Genomic DNA, 18038 nt, shown 5'->3' on the forward strand with positions numbered 1-18038 from the left:
CCTGGGCAGCCTGCTCCACTTCCACAGTGTTCACTATCACCTCCACAAATTTACTTTTTTATTCCTGACTGCAGTCCCGAGAGCCAGCTCTGAGATTCCACCTGCTGGCCAGCCCTGCCAGTGGCTGGGACATTAAACTTGCTTAGCTGTTACAAAACTGACCTTCTCTGCTGTCCATCCCTCTCCCTACACGTGTGGCTGTCAGCACTGGCATCTGTTGACCCGCCTCTCCCAGGAGTCTAGATTCCTTTCCGTTCCTGGCTTAAATATAGTGGAGTGATTGGGAGTGCAAGGCCTCAAGTTGGAGAACCTGGGTTCAAATCTTGGCTCTGAGTGACCTTGGGCAATTTACTTAAATCTCTCTGGGTCTCAGTTCCCTATCTGTAAGGTGGAAATAATAGAACCGACTCCATGGCCTTGAGACTGATGGAGAGAATGTACATAAGCACTGATGTAAAGCCTGGCCCATCAGAGGCCTCAAAAACTTTGGTCATTGTTGTTAGAAAAGCTTGCAACTTTCCTAATTGGAACTCGTGTCCTATTTCCCCCTCCAATCCGTCCTGCATCCAGTGCACAGACTGGTCTCTGTTCCTTATGGAGGAACTTACATTGGCTCCCTTTTGCTCATCAAGCTGGCATTCACTTTGTGCAATTTAGCCTTGTCCAGCACAGCTCTTTGTGCTCTGATTTGCTCCTGGCTGTGTGTATGTAAAGCGTGCATGCGTGTACACACATACACACACACACACAGGCTGTCAAGGTGTATTTAGGAAGAGGCTCTGGGTTCAGTGACCACTTGGCCAAGGCTGAAGGACCTCCTAGGGCTTTGCTGCTGAGGAAACGAAGGGGCTGTCCAGGCCAGGCCTCCTGTTTGTCTGGAGGGGAAAGAAAACACCCTGTCCAAACAGAGGCATCCTGGGAGGTGGCTGCTGGATGGCTGTGCTGACAGATGTCAGGATTCTAAGGTAGGGTCACCCCTGTTGGAGGACCAGTCAGAAAGGCTTCTGACCGCCCCTGTGGGCTGCTGGGATCACCATCCCCCATCCTGTGCTCCCCCTCCTCCCAGGGCTCATTCAAACCCCCCTACTAGATCCCTGAGCCTGACACTGAGTTAAGAGGCTGACTGGTGATTTCCTGAAGGTCAAACTCAGGGGCAGGAGGGATGTCAGCGCCCCCTTGCCTTCTATAGGGGGAAAGGCGGGTATACAGAACGCTCACCCCTCCCTCTCCTGCAGGTGGGGGGCAGCCATAGTCCACCTGCAGTGTGGAGAGGGGCTCCTCCTGCTTAGTCCCAATGCTTTTGGTAAACCAGAGCGTTCTAATGAGCCCCTCCCTTTACAAACGCTCCTCTTCCATCCTCCCCCACTTCCTTCCCCCAGATGTGACAGCCTCAACTCCTGGATACTCCCTTCACAGCGCGGCCAGCAGCTCTGCGGGTTGGGTGGTTTCCAGCCGAGTCTGGAGACAGCCCAAGTGTATAGCACCTCCTCCCTTTGGGCCCAGCCCGAGGGAGGGAAAGGGGCGTGTGTTCCTTTAAGGGGCTGGCCCGGCGGGAGCGCGGGGATTTGTTCGCCGCCGCTTCCTTTCTGGCCATTCAAGATCCCCAAATCCGCCTGCTTCCTCGGACCCGGTCAGCCCGCAGCCTGGAGCGCTCGAGCCGTCGAGGAGCTGCCTGGGGACGGTACGTGGCTCAGAGGTGGCCGGGCTCCTGGGGCCCCCTGTGGGCCGGTTCCTCCTTTCCCGCTTTGGGTCTCCTGCAGGCCCCACGCCTCCCGGGGCAGGGTTGGGGAACCGGCCGGAGGAGTGAGCTGGGCACCGTGAGGCCGGAGCGGAGCTGGGTTGTGATCGCCAGAGCCGGTGGGGGGGGGGCTCCCCCGGCGCCAGTGGGTTGAGAGCAGCGCGGGGCGCGGGCTGACTTGCGTGGGACCCTTGTGCATAGACCCTTGTTCGCGAGGAGGCAAATGCCGAGGGAAACCAGTGGCCTCTGAGACCACTACCCGGGTCCCCTCTTTCCCACCGGGAGCCACCGGGTCCCTTCCCGTCTCATCCTGCCGCCGTCCTGCAGCCTCCAGCACAGCGCAACGCCCGCCAGGCTCTGCCCCGGGGCATCTGTCCGATGCTTCCGGGGTCCGCGGTAACCCTGGCAGGGGCTGGGGACAACTCTTGAGGCAGCGGGCAGGCGGACCTGCGCCTCTCGGCCTCTGCCGGCCTGCTCTGGCCATCCCAGGGCAAACGCAATGGCTGCCCGTCGGTTTCAGGTCCGGGTTCACTGGGGTTTCTGTCTTAGGGACAGCAGAGGGGCAGGGAGGGCGGAGGGTAGAGCCCTGGGTGGGAGATGGGATCGCTCAGGGAGGAATTTAGGGCTTTTGAGCAGCCAGGAAGGAAACAGCTCCGGGCACTTGGTCCCAGCTCTGTCACCAGCTCGCTGGGTGGTCTCCAGCAGCCTGTGACCCGGTCTGGGCCTTGGCGTCCAGCGCTGACCTCCGGAGTTCCTTTGCCCTCTGCAGCGGGGGGAGGTGATTGAGAGGCGCCCTGGCCCCTTTCCCGCGGCCTTGCATGGGCCAGTGGGCTGGGAATGCTGGTAGGAAACACCTCCAGCTTCCACTTTCCGGGAACCGCAGGTTTCAAAGGCCCTTGTAAGCCTTGCCCAAACACGGGGCACCGAAGTCAAATTCCTCTCGGGGAGCCGGGTCAGCTGGAGACCTGGGGGGCAATGCCGCCCTCTGCTGGTGTTTGGGAGACCTGTACTCCCCAGTTGTGTAGTCGGGGTGGTCCCGTGGAGCTCCGTCTTCCTTCCAAGTCAGGGCTCAGCTTATTCTGGTGTGTGGAGGGGTCCCAAGGCAAGTGGTGCTAGGAAAAGCAAGGGATGGGCCGTCAGGAGACCTGAATTTTCTCTAACCTATTTTCTGAAGATAAAGCCTTGGGTCTTCACCTCCCTTGGCCTCAGTTTCCCCAACAGTGGCTGCTTCTCTTCTAGACAGTGAGACAGAACAATCTACTGAAATCTTGTGAGACTCACTTTGTAAACTGTTAACAGTAGTAATCATAGCTAATATTTTTTGAGTGCTTGCCCCCTCCAGGCAGTTATCAAAGTGCTCAGTAGCCATTCTCTTCCTTAATCTTCACAAAAAGCTTTTCTGGTTGGTATTATTGTTGACTGCCACTTTACAGATGAGAAAACTGAGGCTCCGGGACTTTCCCAGCAACAGACTGTTAGTAAGTGGGTGGAACCAGAACTGATTCCAGGTGGCCAATCTGATTCTAGAGCCTGAAGCCTGTCACTATGTCTTCCGCCAATATGTATTAGCTACTATTTGTTGAGCACCTGCTGTGTGTCAGGGGCTGAACAAAATTTATCTTTATAATTCTCACCACAGACCCATAGGGAGGTGCTACTATTATTATTTTTTGCAGGGGAGGAAGTGGAGGCCCAGAGAGGTTGAGTAACTTGCCCAAGGTCACACAGCAGGATGCAGGTGTGTCCAGCCCTAATGCTGGGCCCAGACCTCTGTGCCCAAGTCTGGGTACCCCAAATCAGCTGGAGCCACTCACTGCCAAGGTGACTGGGCTGGACTTGAACATGGGCCTTCCAGCTGGTGACATCTCTGTGGTGGTCCTGAGGGGCTGATAGCCAGGGTAGCCAGCCTCAGGGAGCAGAGGCCGTCCATTGCTCCCCTTAGTGGTTGTGGTTGGGGATTAGCCCGGGGCAGGGCAGCAACTAGGCAGCAATTGCCACCCCTGATTCACACCCAGGACTCTGTTCTGTGTTTTAGCCTTGACATTCAGGGTGGTCCTTGTCCTCAGCCCCTGAGCCTGTTAGTATTCTGTTAGTATTCTCTGGAGACAAGGAAACTTCTGTTCAGATGAGTCAGATGACTTGCCCAGGGTCACTCCTCTTAAGGAGGGTTGTAGCTCCTGGACACAGGCTGATCTTTTCTTCAGACTCATTTTGTTTTTCCTGGCATCCCCCGACCTATTCTAAGGTTGCTTGACTGCTGGGTTGACATCCCAGAGGGATGTTAACCAGATCACACCTCTCCATTTGCAGCTGTGTTAATAAGCCAGGGAGTAAACCAAGGTGGGTGCTCAGACCGGAGAAGTAATGGAGAGAACTAGGGCTGTTTGTAGCTGGAAAGGAAGAACCAGGATGAGGACATGCACTTGACTGAGGTACAAAGATAGCCAGAATGATCCTTTTAGAATGTAAATCAGATTCATGACACTCCTCTGTGGAAAACTCTTCCATAACTTCCCTTCAGGGCTACAGCCTGGGACCTGTGACTGCTACTTGGACCTCATTTCCTGCCACCCTCCTTTTCTCTATCTCTGGGCTCCAGCCTTACTGGCCTTCAAGCTGTTCCTGCCGTAGGCTTTTGCCCTTGCTGTTCCCTCTTCTTGCAAAGCTTTTCCCTGGGATTTTCAAAGCTCATGCCTTCACTGCCCATCCCCTTCTCAGGGAGGCCTTCCTGACCCATCCTGTTGACAGGAACCCCCCACCCCCTGCTTTATCCTCTTCTATCATGTGCCACATGTTCATTCACATCACATTATCCCACATCGTGTTTATTGTCTGTCTCCCTCACTAGAGTGTAAACCCCACAAGGACCCCTGGTTTGTAATCCCAGTGCCTAGAACCATGCCTGGCACATGGTAAATGCATGATAAATATCTGTTGAGTGAATGCGGTCAAGTCCCAGCTCCTTCATCTATTACCTGGGTAACCTTGGCCAAGCAACCTAGCATTTCTGAACCTCAGTTTCCTGGTCTGTACAATGGGGATAATAATTCTGACATTGTGAGGCCTATAAGCAATGATGTTCATGAAAGTGTGTTGACAAGTAGAAGGCAGCCCTTATGACAGATTGTTATGGAGATTGGCTAAAAAGAGTTCAACAGAGTCCTGCCTCTACCACCTCCAGGCCGTTTCACCTTTAGACAGTTGCTTCATGCCTCGGTGTCTCTGTTCACTTGTGGATTAATTGGGGAGAATGAAATTCTCCTTGCTGATCAGGGTGGGGGTGGGGAGCTCTTGGGAGGATCAAGGGAGCTGTTGGATATGGAAGCCCTTTAAAAGCCGGGGAGAAATTGTGGTGCCCAGGCTCAAGGTTGTGAGTGTGTGCCAGGGTCTCTGAGGCTGGGAAAGGGTGCCTCAGAGACTTAAGCTCTGCGGTTCTGGAAGGCAGAACTCTGGTTCTGGAGACACCAGAAGGTGCAACGGTCTGTTCTGCCTCAGCACGTGTTTCTGAACTGTGAATTACCTCATCCATGGTTGGTAAGAACCCTGGGGGAACAACGTCAGTAAAACATGGAATCGCATTGGTCTGGTGGTGATTTTTTTCCAGCTCGCTAATGTATTGGAGTGACTGAAACAAGAGTTCTCATAATTATAGAGCAAACCTTAGCAATGTATTAATTCCTTATGATAAATGCTGCCAGTCCTGTAGAAAGTGCCTTTCTTTAATACAGATGTCCCTCGCTATCCAAATGTTTGCTATTCACTGTCCAACACAGGAATAGCTTTTTATTCAAAATAGATTTGAATAACACAGCATCCCTCCCTATCTGGATCCCCCAAATTCTCAATATCCAAACTCCTGCCATCCCAACTCAAGGATGCAATAGATTTGGTGACGGAGGAATGCCTGTACAGCTGGTTTAGCTGCTTAACAGAACTTAGCGTAAAGTTTTCTGATAAAAGTTGGAACCAGCTGAAGAAGTTACAAAGACATTTCCTCTGTGTTAAAACGAAACGAAACAAAACAAAACAAAACATTGAAGAAGGTGACTTCACCCTGTGTCAGATTTTTAATTTTGGTAAATCCATTGGAATTTACCAAAATTGGAATCCAATGCCCCCAAGGACCTGCATGTTGAAGGAAGAAGCACTTGCCCCAGTGGTGGGTGAAGTCTGCAGAGGACTGATTGATGGGACGTGGGTGCCAGTGTCAGTGGAGTGTTAACGATGCTGGTGTTTTTTTTGTTTTTTTTTTTAGGATTACTATTATTTTTGTTAGTGCTCTGGTTATAAAGTTGCATACGTTTTGAGTAGTCTGCCCCAAACTTATTTTTCCCCTAACCTTGTTATTTTTTAATGCATGATTTTATAAAAATACACATTTTTTTTTTTCCAGGCAGACAAAGATCACTTTGTGGCAGAAATGCCTGCATTTGCTCATCCTGGGGAAGCTGTTTCTCACTGGGGAGCATCTGTACTAGATGAGGTGCTGGAAAGAGGCTGGAAACGTTGCAGGTGGAGGCTGGGGAACCCCTCTGCTCCAGGAGGCCCTGGGTGCCCAGGGACAGGGCGGACCCTGGGACATCCAGCCTCTCCATCCTCATTCCACTTTTCTCTGCATTCTAAACATGGAAACCCAAGGAAGGGAAAGGGAACTAACTCCTACGAGGACCTGCTCTGTGCCAGGGACTGGACTATGTGCTTTATACACATCACTTTCCCTAGTTTGATATTGTGGTTCCAGGCTTTGGAGCTGGAGTGCGTTCAAATCCTGGCTTTGCTGTTTCCTAGCTGGATGACCTTGGGCAGATTATTTAATCTTTCTGTGCCTTGATTTTCCCATCTGTAAAATGGTGATACCAATAGGTCCCACCTCTAGAGGTTGTGGTGAGAATTAAGTGGGATAGTAAGTGCTCATTAAAGTCAGCTGTTAATATCTTTATGCTGATCATAGCAATCCTGTGGAGTTATTTCTTAGGCCAAGTGTGGCTAAGCTACGTTCATGAAGAGACTCAAATGTGGTGGCTTAAATACAATAGGACTTTGTTTTTCTCTCATGACACAGTGTAGGTGGGGGAGGTCCAGGGCTGGTGGGGTGGCTCTGTCATTAAGCCTGTGGTTTCCATCTCTGAGTCTAAGGTGGCTACTCTGGCTGCCAACAGGTTGGGGGAAAGAATACCAAGGAAAGCTCTCCCAGATTGTTTTCAGTGTAAGACCTGCATGTGGCATGTATTATTTTTGCTCACTCCCATTGGCCAGCACTGAGTCACATGGCCTCTCCTAGCTGCAAGGGAGGCTGGAAATACAGCCTTCAGTTGACTGGTCACACACTTATGTAGAACTTTCTCACTATGGGAGAAAAGTAGAACATATTAGTGAAAAATATACCATGGTGAGTTTTATGATCTCCATTTCACAAATGAGGAATCCTGCCTAGAACGACACAGCTATTAAGTAGTGGAGATGGGACTTGAACCCAGAGCTTCCTGCTCCAAACTTCTTTTTTTTTTTCATATTTCCAAATTCTTTTTTTTTTTATTAACTGCACAGCATACATATAACAGAAAAATGCATTATCAGGGGTCCGAACTTCTGTATTAGGTTGTTTGTGCTTAGGCTGCCCAGATCCAAGTCACCAAGAGGCTTTGTGGGTGTCACCTGGGGATTCCTCTTGGACAAGAAGCAAGGCTCACGGTGTCCTCCTGTTGTGCAAGGCACAGAGGGCAAGTCTGGGCCTTGGGCTCTCTGCAAAGAGGCCTAAGGGAACAGTGGATTCTACCCCTCAACTTCCTTCACATCCATTCCTTCCTCTCCAGCAAGAGCTCCTAACTGTTCTGGAAACAAGAATGTTACCTCCACAATCCCACCACCCTTACAGGCCAATGCATTTCTTTTCTTTTTCCTCCCTCCCTTCCTCTCCCTTTCTCTCCTTTTGCTGCTCCCTCCCCTTCTGGTTCCTGTTCACAGGCATTCTTAGGGCCACACACTTACAATCACAGCAGAGTGGCAAGTCTGTGTTCTGCCTTGTCTATTCTAACTGATACCCTAAGCACTTTCCACGTTGCTGCATGATAATCATAGTCATACTTCCAAATGCCTGCTGTCAACTCTGGTCTTGCTGCCCTACTTTCCACTCAGCCCCCAGAGGGATGTTTCTAAGATGTAGGTCTGATCCTGTGGCTCCCCTGCTTAAAGCCATTACTGGCACCCTAGGGCTTTGGGGACAAAGGACAGGCTGCTGGGTCTGACACACAAGAGCATCTAGACTCTGGTCCTGCCGACCCCTCTCCCCTCCTTTCCCCTATATCAGCCAGGGCCTTGGCAGGAAGCAGAATTCACCCTAGATGTTTCCAATAAAGAGATTCTAATGATGCGATGACATTTAGAGAGGAGGGTAAAGGCAACAAACTAGGGAGTTGGGGCGCAGAGACAAGCAATGGCAGTCGGTGTCCCCCTGGCCTCGAGGGGAAAGGGGAGGAAAAAGTGTTACAGAGCCATGAGAGCGGTGTTGGGGAGAGGAGCCGCCCGGCCGAGCTGTGATCCTGACGGGACACGGGTACTACAGAGACACAACCTCTCTCCCCTCCTGCCCATCTCCTGTGTGTGCCTCCTGTTGGCTGAATCTAGCTGGAAGCCAGAGGGCCTGGGGGCCTGGGAGAAGTGATCAGTGCAGGGCAGAAAAGAGCAGAGATGGACCAGGGAGTGGGGGGGTCACAAATGGACAACTGGCAGCACACCCCAGCCCTCCACGTGCTCTCTGGCCTCTGCACCTTTGCACTTGCTGCGCGCCCCCTGCTGGGCAAACCCTGCTGTCCTTTTCCACCTGGCTACCTCCTGTGTCTTCAGTCTAGTTTTCTGTACCTTATCTTTGTACTCACCAGACGATATCTCCTGCCTATGACTCTGCCCCTTCCCTGGACTGAGCTCCTCCAAGGTATGACCCGGCCTTTTAATTGTTGAGAGTACTCAGTAAATGGCAATGAGCAGGGCAGGGATGGGGGAAGGTGAGTGAGGCATTAGCTTCATGTGCAAATTTAAGGGAGGCGAGTGTATGTGCAAAAAACTCAATAATCAAGATATAATATTTTGGGACTTCCCTGGTGGTGCAGTGGTTAAGAATCCGCCTGCCAATGCAGGGGACACAAGTTCGAGCCCTGGTCTGGGAAGAGCCCACGCGCTGCGGAGCAACTCAGTCCATGCGCCACAACTACTGAGCCTGCGCTCTAGAGCCCACGAGTCACAACTACTGAAGCCCGCATGCCTAGAGCCCGTGTTCCGCAACAAGAGAAGCCACCACAATGAGAAGCCTGCACGTTGCAACGAAGAGTAGCCCCCGCTCGCCGCAACTAGAGAAAGCCTGTGCGCAGCAACAAAGGCCCAACGCAGCCAAAAATAAAATAAAGTTTAAAAAGATATCATATTTTGATGCAATACAAAAAAATAGAATCAACAAACTACAGCCCATGGGCCAGCTGCCTATTTTATTTGCATGTCCACTGAACCTGGAATAGCCCCCCAGAAGTATTCTAGCATGGTATTAAATTTTTTTTTTTTTTTACCTTGACCCAGGATAAGAAATAATTTCACACTGTGACCCCCCCACCCCACCTCATCCCCACAGATGTTTCTGGACTGAAACAAAAACTCTGCAGTGCAGGACTCATCTTCGCTAACCGTGAATGCAACCTGATGTTTTCTAGTCTAGTCTAGTCTCTTGGATGTCTTTAAAAAATGCTGCTCACAGCTTTTCCAGTTCAATCCCGGTGTTTGAAAAATGGTGATACTGTCATCTCATCCTGCTTAATTTTCTCCATGGTCTTTTTGCTGCCTCCTAACTCCTGTGTAGGACTTGTTGGCTTGCTTGTTGCCCATCTTGCCTGCAGGGTGCAGTCCCCTGAGAGCAGGGACCTTGTCTAGCTCATCACCACTGTCTCCTTGGCCTCGAGAACGGTGCCTGGCACACAGAAGATGCTCTACAATTTCCTGTCGATCGAGTGAATGAGTGGGTGCTGGAACCCAGGGGTCCCCGGCCCCCCGCCTCAGGGCTTCCCTCACTGGCTTGTTTTTCTCCTCTTCCCAGTTTGCCCCAGCCCCCAGCCTTCCCCGGGACGCCTGGGCGCTGCCGCGTGCATGACGTCATGGACCTGCCGCTCCTGGTCCTGCTGCTTCCGCTGTGCTGCGTCTCGGGCCTGCCCTTCTACAATGGCTTCTACTACTCCAATAGTCCCAACGGCTGGAACGCGGGCAAGGGCCACGGCGAAGGTGGGTGGCCTCCTGGGTCGACTTCTGGCTCGGCCAGGTGACGAAGACCTCTCCTGGCCCCTGCTGTGATGTGCAGGTTCCAGGTTGGGACAGGGGCGAGGGTATGAAGCCAGCAGCCCCTCCCCCAGCTGTGCAGTGGTCCAGCCTCGTTTCTAAGATGAGCAGAAGAGGGGGTTCTGTTACTCCGTGTTTGCTGGCCCCTCAGATGTGGAGCCAAGTGCACTGTAGGACAGTCATTTTTGCTTTTTATACCTTCCCCAAAGTCCTGCCGGATTTTCCAAGATTCTGCTTAAACATGACCTCCCCAGGTCTCCCCAGTGGAAAGGGGGTTTGGGGTTAGGGAGATGTGAGTCTGAATCTCAGTTTTGCCACTTACTGGCTACGTGGCTTTGGGCAGGTGACTTTTTATCAGTGGTTTTACACACCTACTATGTGTCAGGCATGCTTCTAGGTGCCTTACATACGTTACCTCGTATGATCCTCACAGGAACCCTGGCATAGGCGAGGCCTTGTTAGGTGTAGCTGTTTTTCAGCATGAGCTCCTCTGCAGGGAGCCTCCCTGTCTCCTGCTTACCCCCGAGGCTATACCCCCTGCCCACACCCTGTGTACGTCTCGAGTCCAGACCCAAGGTCATGAGACCATGAGGCCCCTATAGAGGGGCTCACGTTAGAGATGGGCCAGCCTTAGCCCATAAACCTGGTTCTTGTGGTGCATGGGAGGCTCTGTGTTTGTTTGTCCCCCTGAGCCCTGACTATAATCTCTAGAAGTCCTGGCCTCATCTTACCTGTGTTTCCGGGTGTTTGGGAAGAGTCGTGGTGGACAGTGGACAGAGAGTGAAGGGCAGGCTGTGGTCTCCTGTGGCCAGTGTGTTAGGGAAGGAGACTCAGGGGGATTAGAGTCCCAGCAAGAGCATCTGGGGGTGCTCTTGCTGCCTGCTACACCAGTTTGCTTCTTTTTTTAAAAAAAAAATATTTTCTATTTTTATTTTATCTTTTTTTATTTTTGGCTGCATCGGGTCTTAGTTGTGGCACGTGGGATCTTCCTTGCAGTGCCGGGGCTTCTCTCTAGTTGCGGTGCTAGGGCTCCAGAGCACGTGGGCTCTGTAGCTGTGGTGCGCGAGCTTAGTTGCCCTGCGGCATGTGGGATCTTAGTTCCCCGACCAGGGATCGATCCGGTGTCCCCGGCATTGGAAGGCGGATTCTTTACCGCTGGACCACCAGGGAAGTCCTCCAGTTTGCTTCTTATACCGAACAAACCTAGTGACTTAAGACAACAGCCATGTATTTTGCTCATGATTCCATTTTGGTCAGCGTTTTGGGCTGGGCTCCATCTCTTCAGTCTTGGCTGTGCTCACTTAATTGATCGTGCCTGAGGTTGGCAGGCAGATCAGCTGGGGGCTTGTTGGTCTAGGATGGCCTCGGCTGAGATGGCTTGTCTCTGCTCTCTGCATGTTCTCACCCAGCAGGTGAGACCAGCCTTGTTCTGATGGTGGTTGGCAAGGTTCCGGGAGAAAGAGTAGCCTCAGCAGGGCCTCCTGGAGCCTCGGCTCAGAGCAAGCACCACGGAACGGTCACTTCCACCACATTCATTTGGTCAAAGCAAGTGGCAGGGCCAGCAAGGATTCAAGGTGGCGGGGTCGGGTGGGGGGCATAGAGTCATCTCCTGATGGAAGGAGATGTAAAGTTGCGTTGCAGAGTGTGTGGATACAGGGAGGGGTGCAGCACTGCGGCCATTCTTGCAATCTAGAACTCCTGGGCCTGGCGGGAGCTGGGAGTGAGGGTGGGGTGGGCCTTTGCAGGGGTACAGACGTGCTGCAGCAGGTCCCCATCTGCACCCGCCTCTCCCCCCAGGCATCTTCAATGGAGTGAAGCTGGTGGTAGAGACGCCTGAGGAGATCCTGTTCTCCTACCGTGGGGCCAACGTGACCCTGCCCTGCCGCTACCACTACGAGCCGGCCCTGGTCTCTCCTCGGCCCGTACGCATCAAATGGTGGAAACTGTCGGAGAATGGGGCCCCAGAGCAGGACGTGCTGGTGGCGATTGGGCTGAGGCACCGCGCCTTTGGAGACTACCGAGGCCGGGTGCATCTGTGGCAGGAGAGGGAGCGTGAAGTGTCACTGGAGATCCGGGACCTGAGGCTGGAGGACTATGGGCGCTACCGCTGCGAGGTCATTGATGGGCTGGAGGATGAGAGTGGCCTGGTGGAGCTGGAGCTGCGGGGTGAGACCCCAGTGGGGGCTGGGTCCTGGGAGCTACGGGGAGAGGGCCCTGAGAAAGCATCCAAACCTCTGTGCTTTCGGCAGATAAACATTTAATCCTCAGAACAACCTCAGGAGGAAGCTGCTCTTATTCTAACCCCTATTGTACAGCTGAAAAAACTGAGGCACAGAGAGGTCAAGTCACTTACCTAAGGTCACACAGCTCATAAATGGCCGAGTAGAGGTTTGACCTCAGGCAGTCAGGCTCCAGAATCCACTACTCTCTACTCCCTCTTGCTCACATCCTGTTCAGAGAGAGGGGGACAAGAGCGGGGCACACAGCTGATGGAGACAGAACTGAGATTCAAGCAGGGTTGGCAGGCAACACAAGCAAATGAGGCAGCCCAGGGTGAGTGATAGGGAGTGGTGGGGACTGGGGCACACTCCTGAGCCCTCATCCCATCTGAAAGGAGCCGCTCTATTCAGGCCCAGCTGATGATGCCACATCAGAAGCAGGCCTAGTGCAGCCAGATTTTCTGATTTGAAAAGAGAAGCTTATATTTTTATGTGAAATCTAACTGAAAAAAAAAGCAAACCAGTGCTGTGCAAGCCAGCCAAACTCTACACACTAGATCTTATGTATGGGTCCCTGTTGTGATCTCTACATGACTCCCACCTTCTCTGTCCCTAGGATGGGGCTGTGTGTCCTCATATATCTCCTACCTGTTAGGGAGGCAGCTGGGGGGTATGTAGAGAAGGGTGACCTGACTCAATGTCCTTCCCATCCCAGCTGTGGTACCCTAGGTCAGTGCTTCACCCCCAGAGCTGCAGTCCCCTCACATGTAAAATGAAGAACAAGGGTAGTTCCTCCTTTACCTCCTTCGAGGAGATGAGGATAGATGTGAGTCAAGGGCCTATCAATCAGTGCAGATCTTTGCCATCAGCAGCCGCATCCCCAGTCCACGTGGCTTAGGTGGTGGCCCAGTGGTGGCCCATGATGTTGGGGATGGTGGGGGATGGGAGGGAGCCTGTGAGAGCCATTTGTCTGGGGACCACAGAAGCAGCCTAGAGAAACAGGGAGCCCTCACCGTGTTCCTGCGGCTGGAAGGGCTGGGAATTTGGGACGGAACCAGGCATGAAATAAGCCCCCTGCAAACACACATGGAGGTTGTGCGCTGATTGTCGAGGCCCAGGGGCCTCTCTGCCCCCTCAACCTGGCTCTGCCCAGGGGCCTGGCTTCCTGAACCAGGTGATATTGGGGATTTCGGGCCCAGATGTTCCCAGGCCCCTGGCCACAGGAAGGAGATTCTGAGGACTCCAGGCCCTGCTTCTAAACAGTGCCAGTCCCAGGCACTAGGGACACCGCCTCTCCTTAAGGTTTCATCTGACTTGGTAGAAACTGGATCTAGGGTGTTTAAAAATTTTTTTATTATGGTAAAGTTTCAAACATGAATGGTGACTTTTGAGGGAGCCTGTGGTACCTACAAGCCTCTGGCACCACAAAGGGAAGCCCCCTGCCCAGGACCTCCCTGACCTTGAACCTCCCCTTTATTAAGACCTTTTACCATCCCTCCTCTTCCCCTGAATTCCATCTGTCCCACATGGAAACTTGTATTCTCCTAAGAAGCTTCTACATTAATGTTAGTGTTAATGTAGATGATGAGATCTCAGCTACCGACAGGGAGAGCCAGAGCCCAGCAGTGCACCGTCTCCTGTAGATGGCAGTACCTCCTCACTGGTGTCTTAGCTCAGGCTGCTGTAATAAAATACCGCAGTGTGGGCAACATAAACAACAGCAGCAATTCATTTCTCGCATTTCTGGAGGCTGGAAGTCCCAGATCAGAGTGCCAGCATGGTCAAGTGAGGGCCCTCTGCTAAATTGCAGACTTCTCGCTGTGTCCTCACATGGTGGAAGGGGCTGGGGGTGGGGGGTGGTCTCTGGAGTCTCTTTTAAAAGGGCACTAACCCCATTCATGAGGACTCCACCCTCCTGACCTAATCACCTCCCAAAGACCCCACCTCCTAATACCATCACATTGGGCGTTAGGATTTAAACATCTGAATTTGGGGGAACACATCGAGACCATAGCACTGGGGTTCTTGCAACAGCCCTGTGAATTAGGGCTTAGTCTCATTCTGTAGTTGGGGATATTAGTTAGCTGATTAATTCATTACCTTAACAAGCTAATAGTTTTCTGAGTACTGCTGTGTACCAGTCTAGCTCTGGGAGGGAGGTGTAAAGCAGATATAGGCTCTGCCTCAGATTTGGATATTGGACAGGAGATGACAGGTTTACAGAGTTTTTCTGAAGGATTTTGTGTGTGTGTGTGTGTGTGTGTGTGTGTGTGTGTGTTGAGGGGAGCATCTGTCCCAGTAGATTTGGGTCTCCAATCAGCTGGGCCCGGCCCACCCATTCAAGCTGCTTTTTCCTCCCTCCCCAGGTGTGGTCTTCCCTTACCAACACCCCCAAGGGCGCTACCAGTTCAACTTCCACGAGGCCCAGTGGGCCTGCGAGGAACAGGACGCGGTGGTGGCCTCCTTTGAGCAGCTGTTCCGGGCCTGGGAGGAAGGCCTGGACTGGTGCAACGCGGGCTGGCTGCAGGACGCCTCTGTGCAGTACCCCATCACGCAGGCCCGACACCCCTGCGGTGGCCTGGGCCTGGCACCTGGCGTGCGCAGCTACGGCCCACGCCACCGCCGCCTGCACCGCTATGATGTGTTCTGCTTTGCTGCTGCCCTCAGGGGTGAGTGGAATGGCTGAGCACAGGCCTGCGGGTGGAAGGGCAGCATCTGGGGAGCTTTCAGACCTCTCTGCCCACCCTGCTGGCACCTTCATCTGGAGGCCTGGAGCTCCCGCACATGTTGAAGCCATGTCCAGCTGAGTTTTTTTTTTTTTTTTTTTTAAGTTTCCTGGTGTTCATTAGGGATGCTCTTTATTTTATTTATTTATTTTGGCCACGCCTTGCAGCATGTGGGATCTTAGCTCCCCAACCAGGGATTGAACCCATGCCCCCTGCATTGGGAGTGCGGAGTCTTAACTACTGGACCACCAGGGAAGTCCCCCAGCTGAGTTTTGAGTGCTTTGCTGCTGTTGCTTCACACCAATCATTGGTTTAGTCATTCATCAAACATTTCCTGAGTGCCCACTATGTGCTGGGGCCAAGGCTAGGCACTGGTCATCATAGACAAATAAAACACAATCTGTCCTCACAAAGGAGCTCATTTCATGGGAAGATAAATGAATAAAAACAAACTGGTTCCGTGCCATATCCCAAGCACTTAGAAAAGTGCCTGGCACATAGTAGGTGCTCAGTAAATGTCTGAATGAATGAGAGACTCTGATTGGTCCAGCAGAGGTGGGGCACCAACCCAGGGTGTAATTAGGGAGGGCTAGGGTGGAGTACTGATATGACTGGAGGAACCCCAGCCCCATGGCAGGTAGGATGGCACTCTTGGAGAGGGGATGAGGACTGGGAAGTTATCCCCCAACAGTATCCACTGCAGATGCCCACAGCCTGGCATTTCCCTAGGCTCAGAGAGCTGTCAGGTCTTTGGGGGCTGGTTGGTGGGGTCTGGATGGGCTGGCATTGCTCCAGGCCCCGTTGTCTTCTCTGGCTGCCCACTCCACTGCCCAGCTCTCACGCCCCACATCCCACAGGGGAGGTGTACTACCTGGAGCACCCTGAGAAGCTGACACTGGCAGAGGCAAAGGAGGCCTGCCAGGAAGACGATGCCCAGATCGCCAAGGTGGGCCAGCTCTTTGCCGCCTGGAAGTTCCACGGCCTGGACCGTTGCGACGCTGGTTGGCTGGCAGATGGCAGTGCCCGCTACCCTGTGGCTCACGCACGTCACAACTGTGGGTCCCTGGAGCCTGGGGTCCGAAGCTTCGGTTTCCCAGACCCACATAGCCGCAAGTATGGCGTCTATTGCTACCGGCCGCGCTAGCGCCCGGGCTCCAGCTCTGTACTCACGCCTACCCCATCCCCTCACGGGCTGTATTTATTGAGTAGTTCATTTTCCCTTGCAGGTTGGGGCAATTTTCATTTTGTTTTTATACTTCTCAACTTAAAATTTTTTTAAATACTATTTTTTTTGTAAATCCCACAGATCCCAAATCTTCCCTTTACTCAGGTAGACACCCCAAGGCTCTCCCCCTCCATGAATCCTCCTGCCCCTCTCCAGGACATTTGAGGTTCATGGGCTCACAAGGGCTCTCTGCCATTGCTGAGTCCAGCCCCTTTCCCTGCCCCTGGGAGGCTGGCGCCCAGAGCTGGCAGTGGCACGAGATGCCAGGGCGTGGTGGCTGCAATCCTCCCTCCGCCTCAGCCTGAGGGAGGAGAGGGCATCCAGGGCGGCTCTGGAGCTGGGCTTTGGGCCTTGCAGCCTCCTGCCCTCTCGTGCTTCTTTGGCAAGCAGCTGGCCCTCATCAGCATGGCGGAGGAGCGAGGGCTGAAAGCGGGTCCCTGGCCTTCTGTGTGACATCCCAGGGAAGAGAGAGACTTTCCTCCACATTTTTTCCTTTTCTTAGTTCCAGAGAGTCCATATTTTGTTCTCATTTTTCCCTATTTGGGGAGCAGCCCTCAGGTGTGTGTACTTTTTTTGGACAATAAATGGTGCTGTGACCCCTTCCTCCACCCCGAGTCCCTGCTCTGGGTCTCACTCTTTATCTCATTTAGTCTTAGGGCCCAGCTCCCTGCCCAGTGGGAATGGGGGACAGTTCTGTCCCACACTTCAAAGGTCGACTGGGTCTGTCCACTGGAGTGGGTGGGAAATGCCATGGGCTGCACCTTTGGGCTGCCTTGGTCTGGCCTTGCCTGCCCTGGGGACACCCTGCCTCGGGGACTGGCCTAGCAGCTGGAGGCGCTGGCTCGCTCTCCCACCATCCTACTCCCGGCTGTGAGTCTGTGCGGACACAGCACAAGAGTGGGAGGTACCTCTCGGGAGACCAGAGGAAGCTGTGCCCTGCAGAGGATCTTGGAGACCAGCCCTCTCTGTGCCTCACCCTCTGTACCCCCACCCCCTCCATGTCAGCCTCAGGAAACCAGACCTTTTGCCTCTGCACAGACACACCTCTGTCACCCACAATCAGTAATTCACTCTATCCTTCACGTAGCCCAGTGCTTCTCAAAGTGTGGCCAGCACCACCAGCTTCACCTGGGAACGTGTTCGAAATGCAAATTTCTGGACCCCACCCCTGACCTGCTGAGTCAGAAACTCTGGAGTGGGACCCAGCACAAGCCCTCTCAATGCTGATGCAGGCTCAAGATTGAAAACCACTGACACAATCGTGTTCCCAATGAATCAGTTAATTAATTAACAAATTGCATGATTATTGCGTTCCTACTATGTGACCATTGCTGCATCCTCTGCTTTTGTCCACTGATCCTTTCCAGAGCTGTAGGTAACCTGGGTACACAAAAATATTCACCAACAAATACTCAGCTACACACGTACACACCCAAAGAGACACTAGCAGACTCACACTGGCACACACTAACCAACACCCAGACACCTTCATAAACACAGAATCAATGCCCGCTGAGCAAGTGTGATGAGAGGGTGGCGCCGACCTGGCCTTCTAAGGAGGAGGCTGGCGGAGGGTCACTGCCTGGCATGCACACTCCAGCTCGACTCAAGGTCTGTTGAGGGAAATCCATGAACAGTCGAAATCGTTTTCGTTGATATCCTACAGCCTACTTAAGGGCAGGATGCCCAGACCTTTGTGCTAGCGGCTAGCTAACCATTTGACCTCAGAAATGTATACGCAAGATTCACTGTTCCTAGGCTGTCTGCAATTTTTTTCTTCCCTCTTATAAATCCTGATTTTGCTTCTGTTCTTGGAC

The 18038-nt window shown here is 52.9% G+C and overlaps 1 protein-coding gene across 2 annotated transcripts; it reads left to right on the forward strand.

Moving 5' to 3' along the window:
- Nucleotides 1-1551: 1551 nt before the first annotated feature.
- Nucleotides 1552-17539, forward strand: HAPLN3 (hyaluronan and proteoglycan link protein 3). Of its 2 annotated transcripts, XM_036843483.1 has the most exons (6): nt 1552-1681; nt 9816-9997; nt 11849-12217; nt 14637-14939; nt 15854-16109; nt 17309-17539. In XM_036843483.1, exons 2-6 carry the CDS (start codon nt 9874-9876, stop codon nt 17391-17393), a joined length of 1137 nt encoding a protein of 378 aa, XP_036699378.1. In that variant the 5' UTR covers nt 1552-1681; nt 9816-9873; the 3' UTR covers nt 17394-17539. The 2 variants fall into 2 exon arrangements, with proteins under 2 accessions (XP_036699378.1, XP_036699379.1); XM_036843484.1 differs by having other exon boundaries at nt 15854-17539.
- Nucleotides 17540-18038: the final 499 nt, after the last annotated feature.

The sequence above is a fragment of the Balaenoptera musculus genome, chromosome 2 (assembly GCF_009873245.2).
Source record: "Balaenoptera musculus isolate JJ_BM4_2016_0621 chromosome 2, mBalMus1.pri.v3, whole genome shotgun sequence".
Classification (NCBI taxonomy): Eukaryota; Metazoa; Chordata; class Mammalia; order Artiodactyla; family Balaenopteridae; genus Balaenoptera; species Balaenoptera musculus.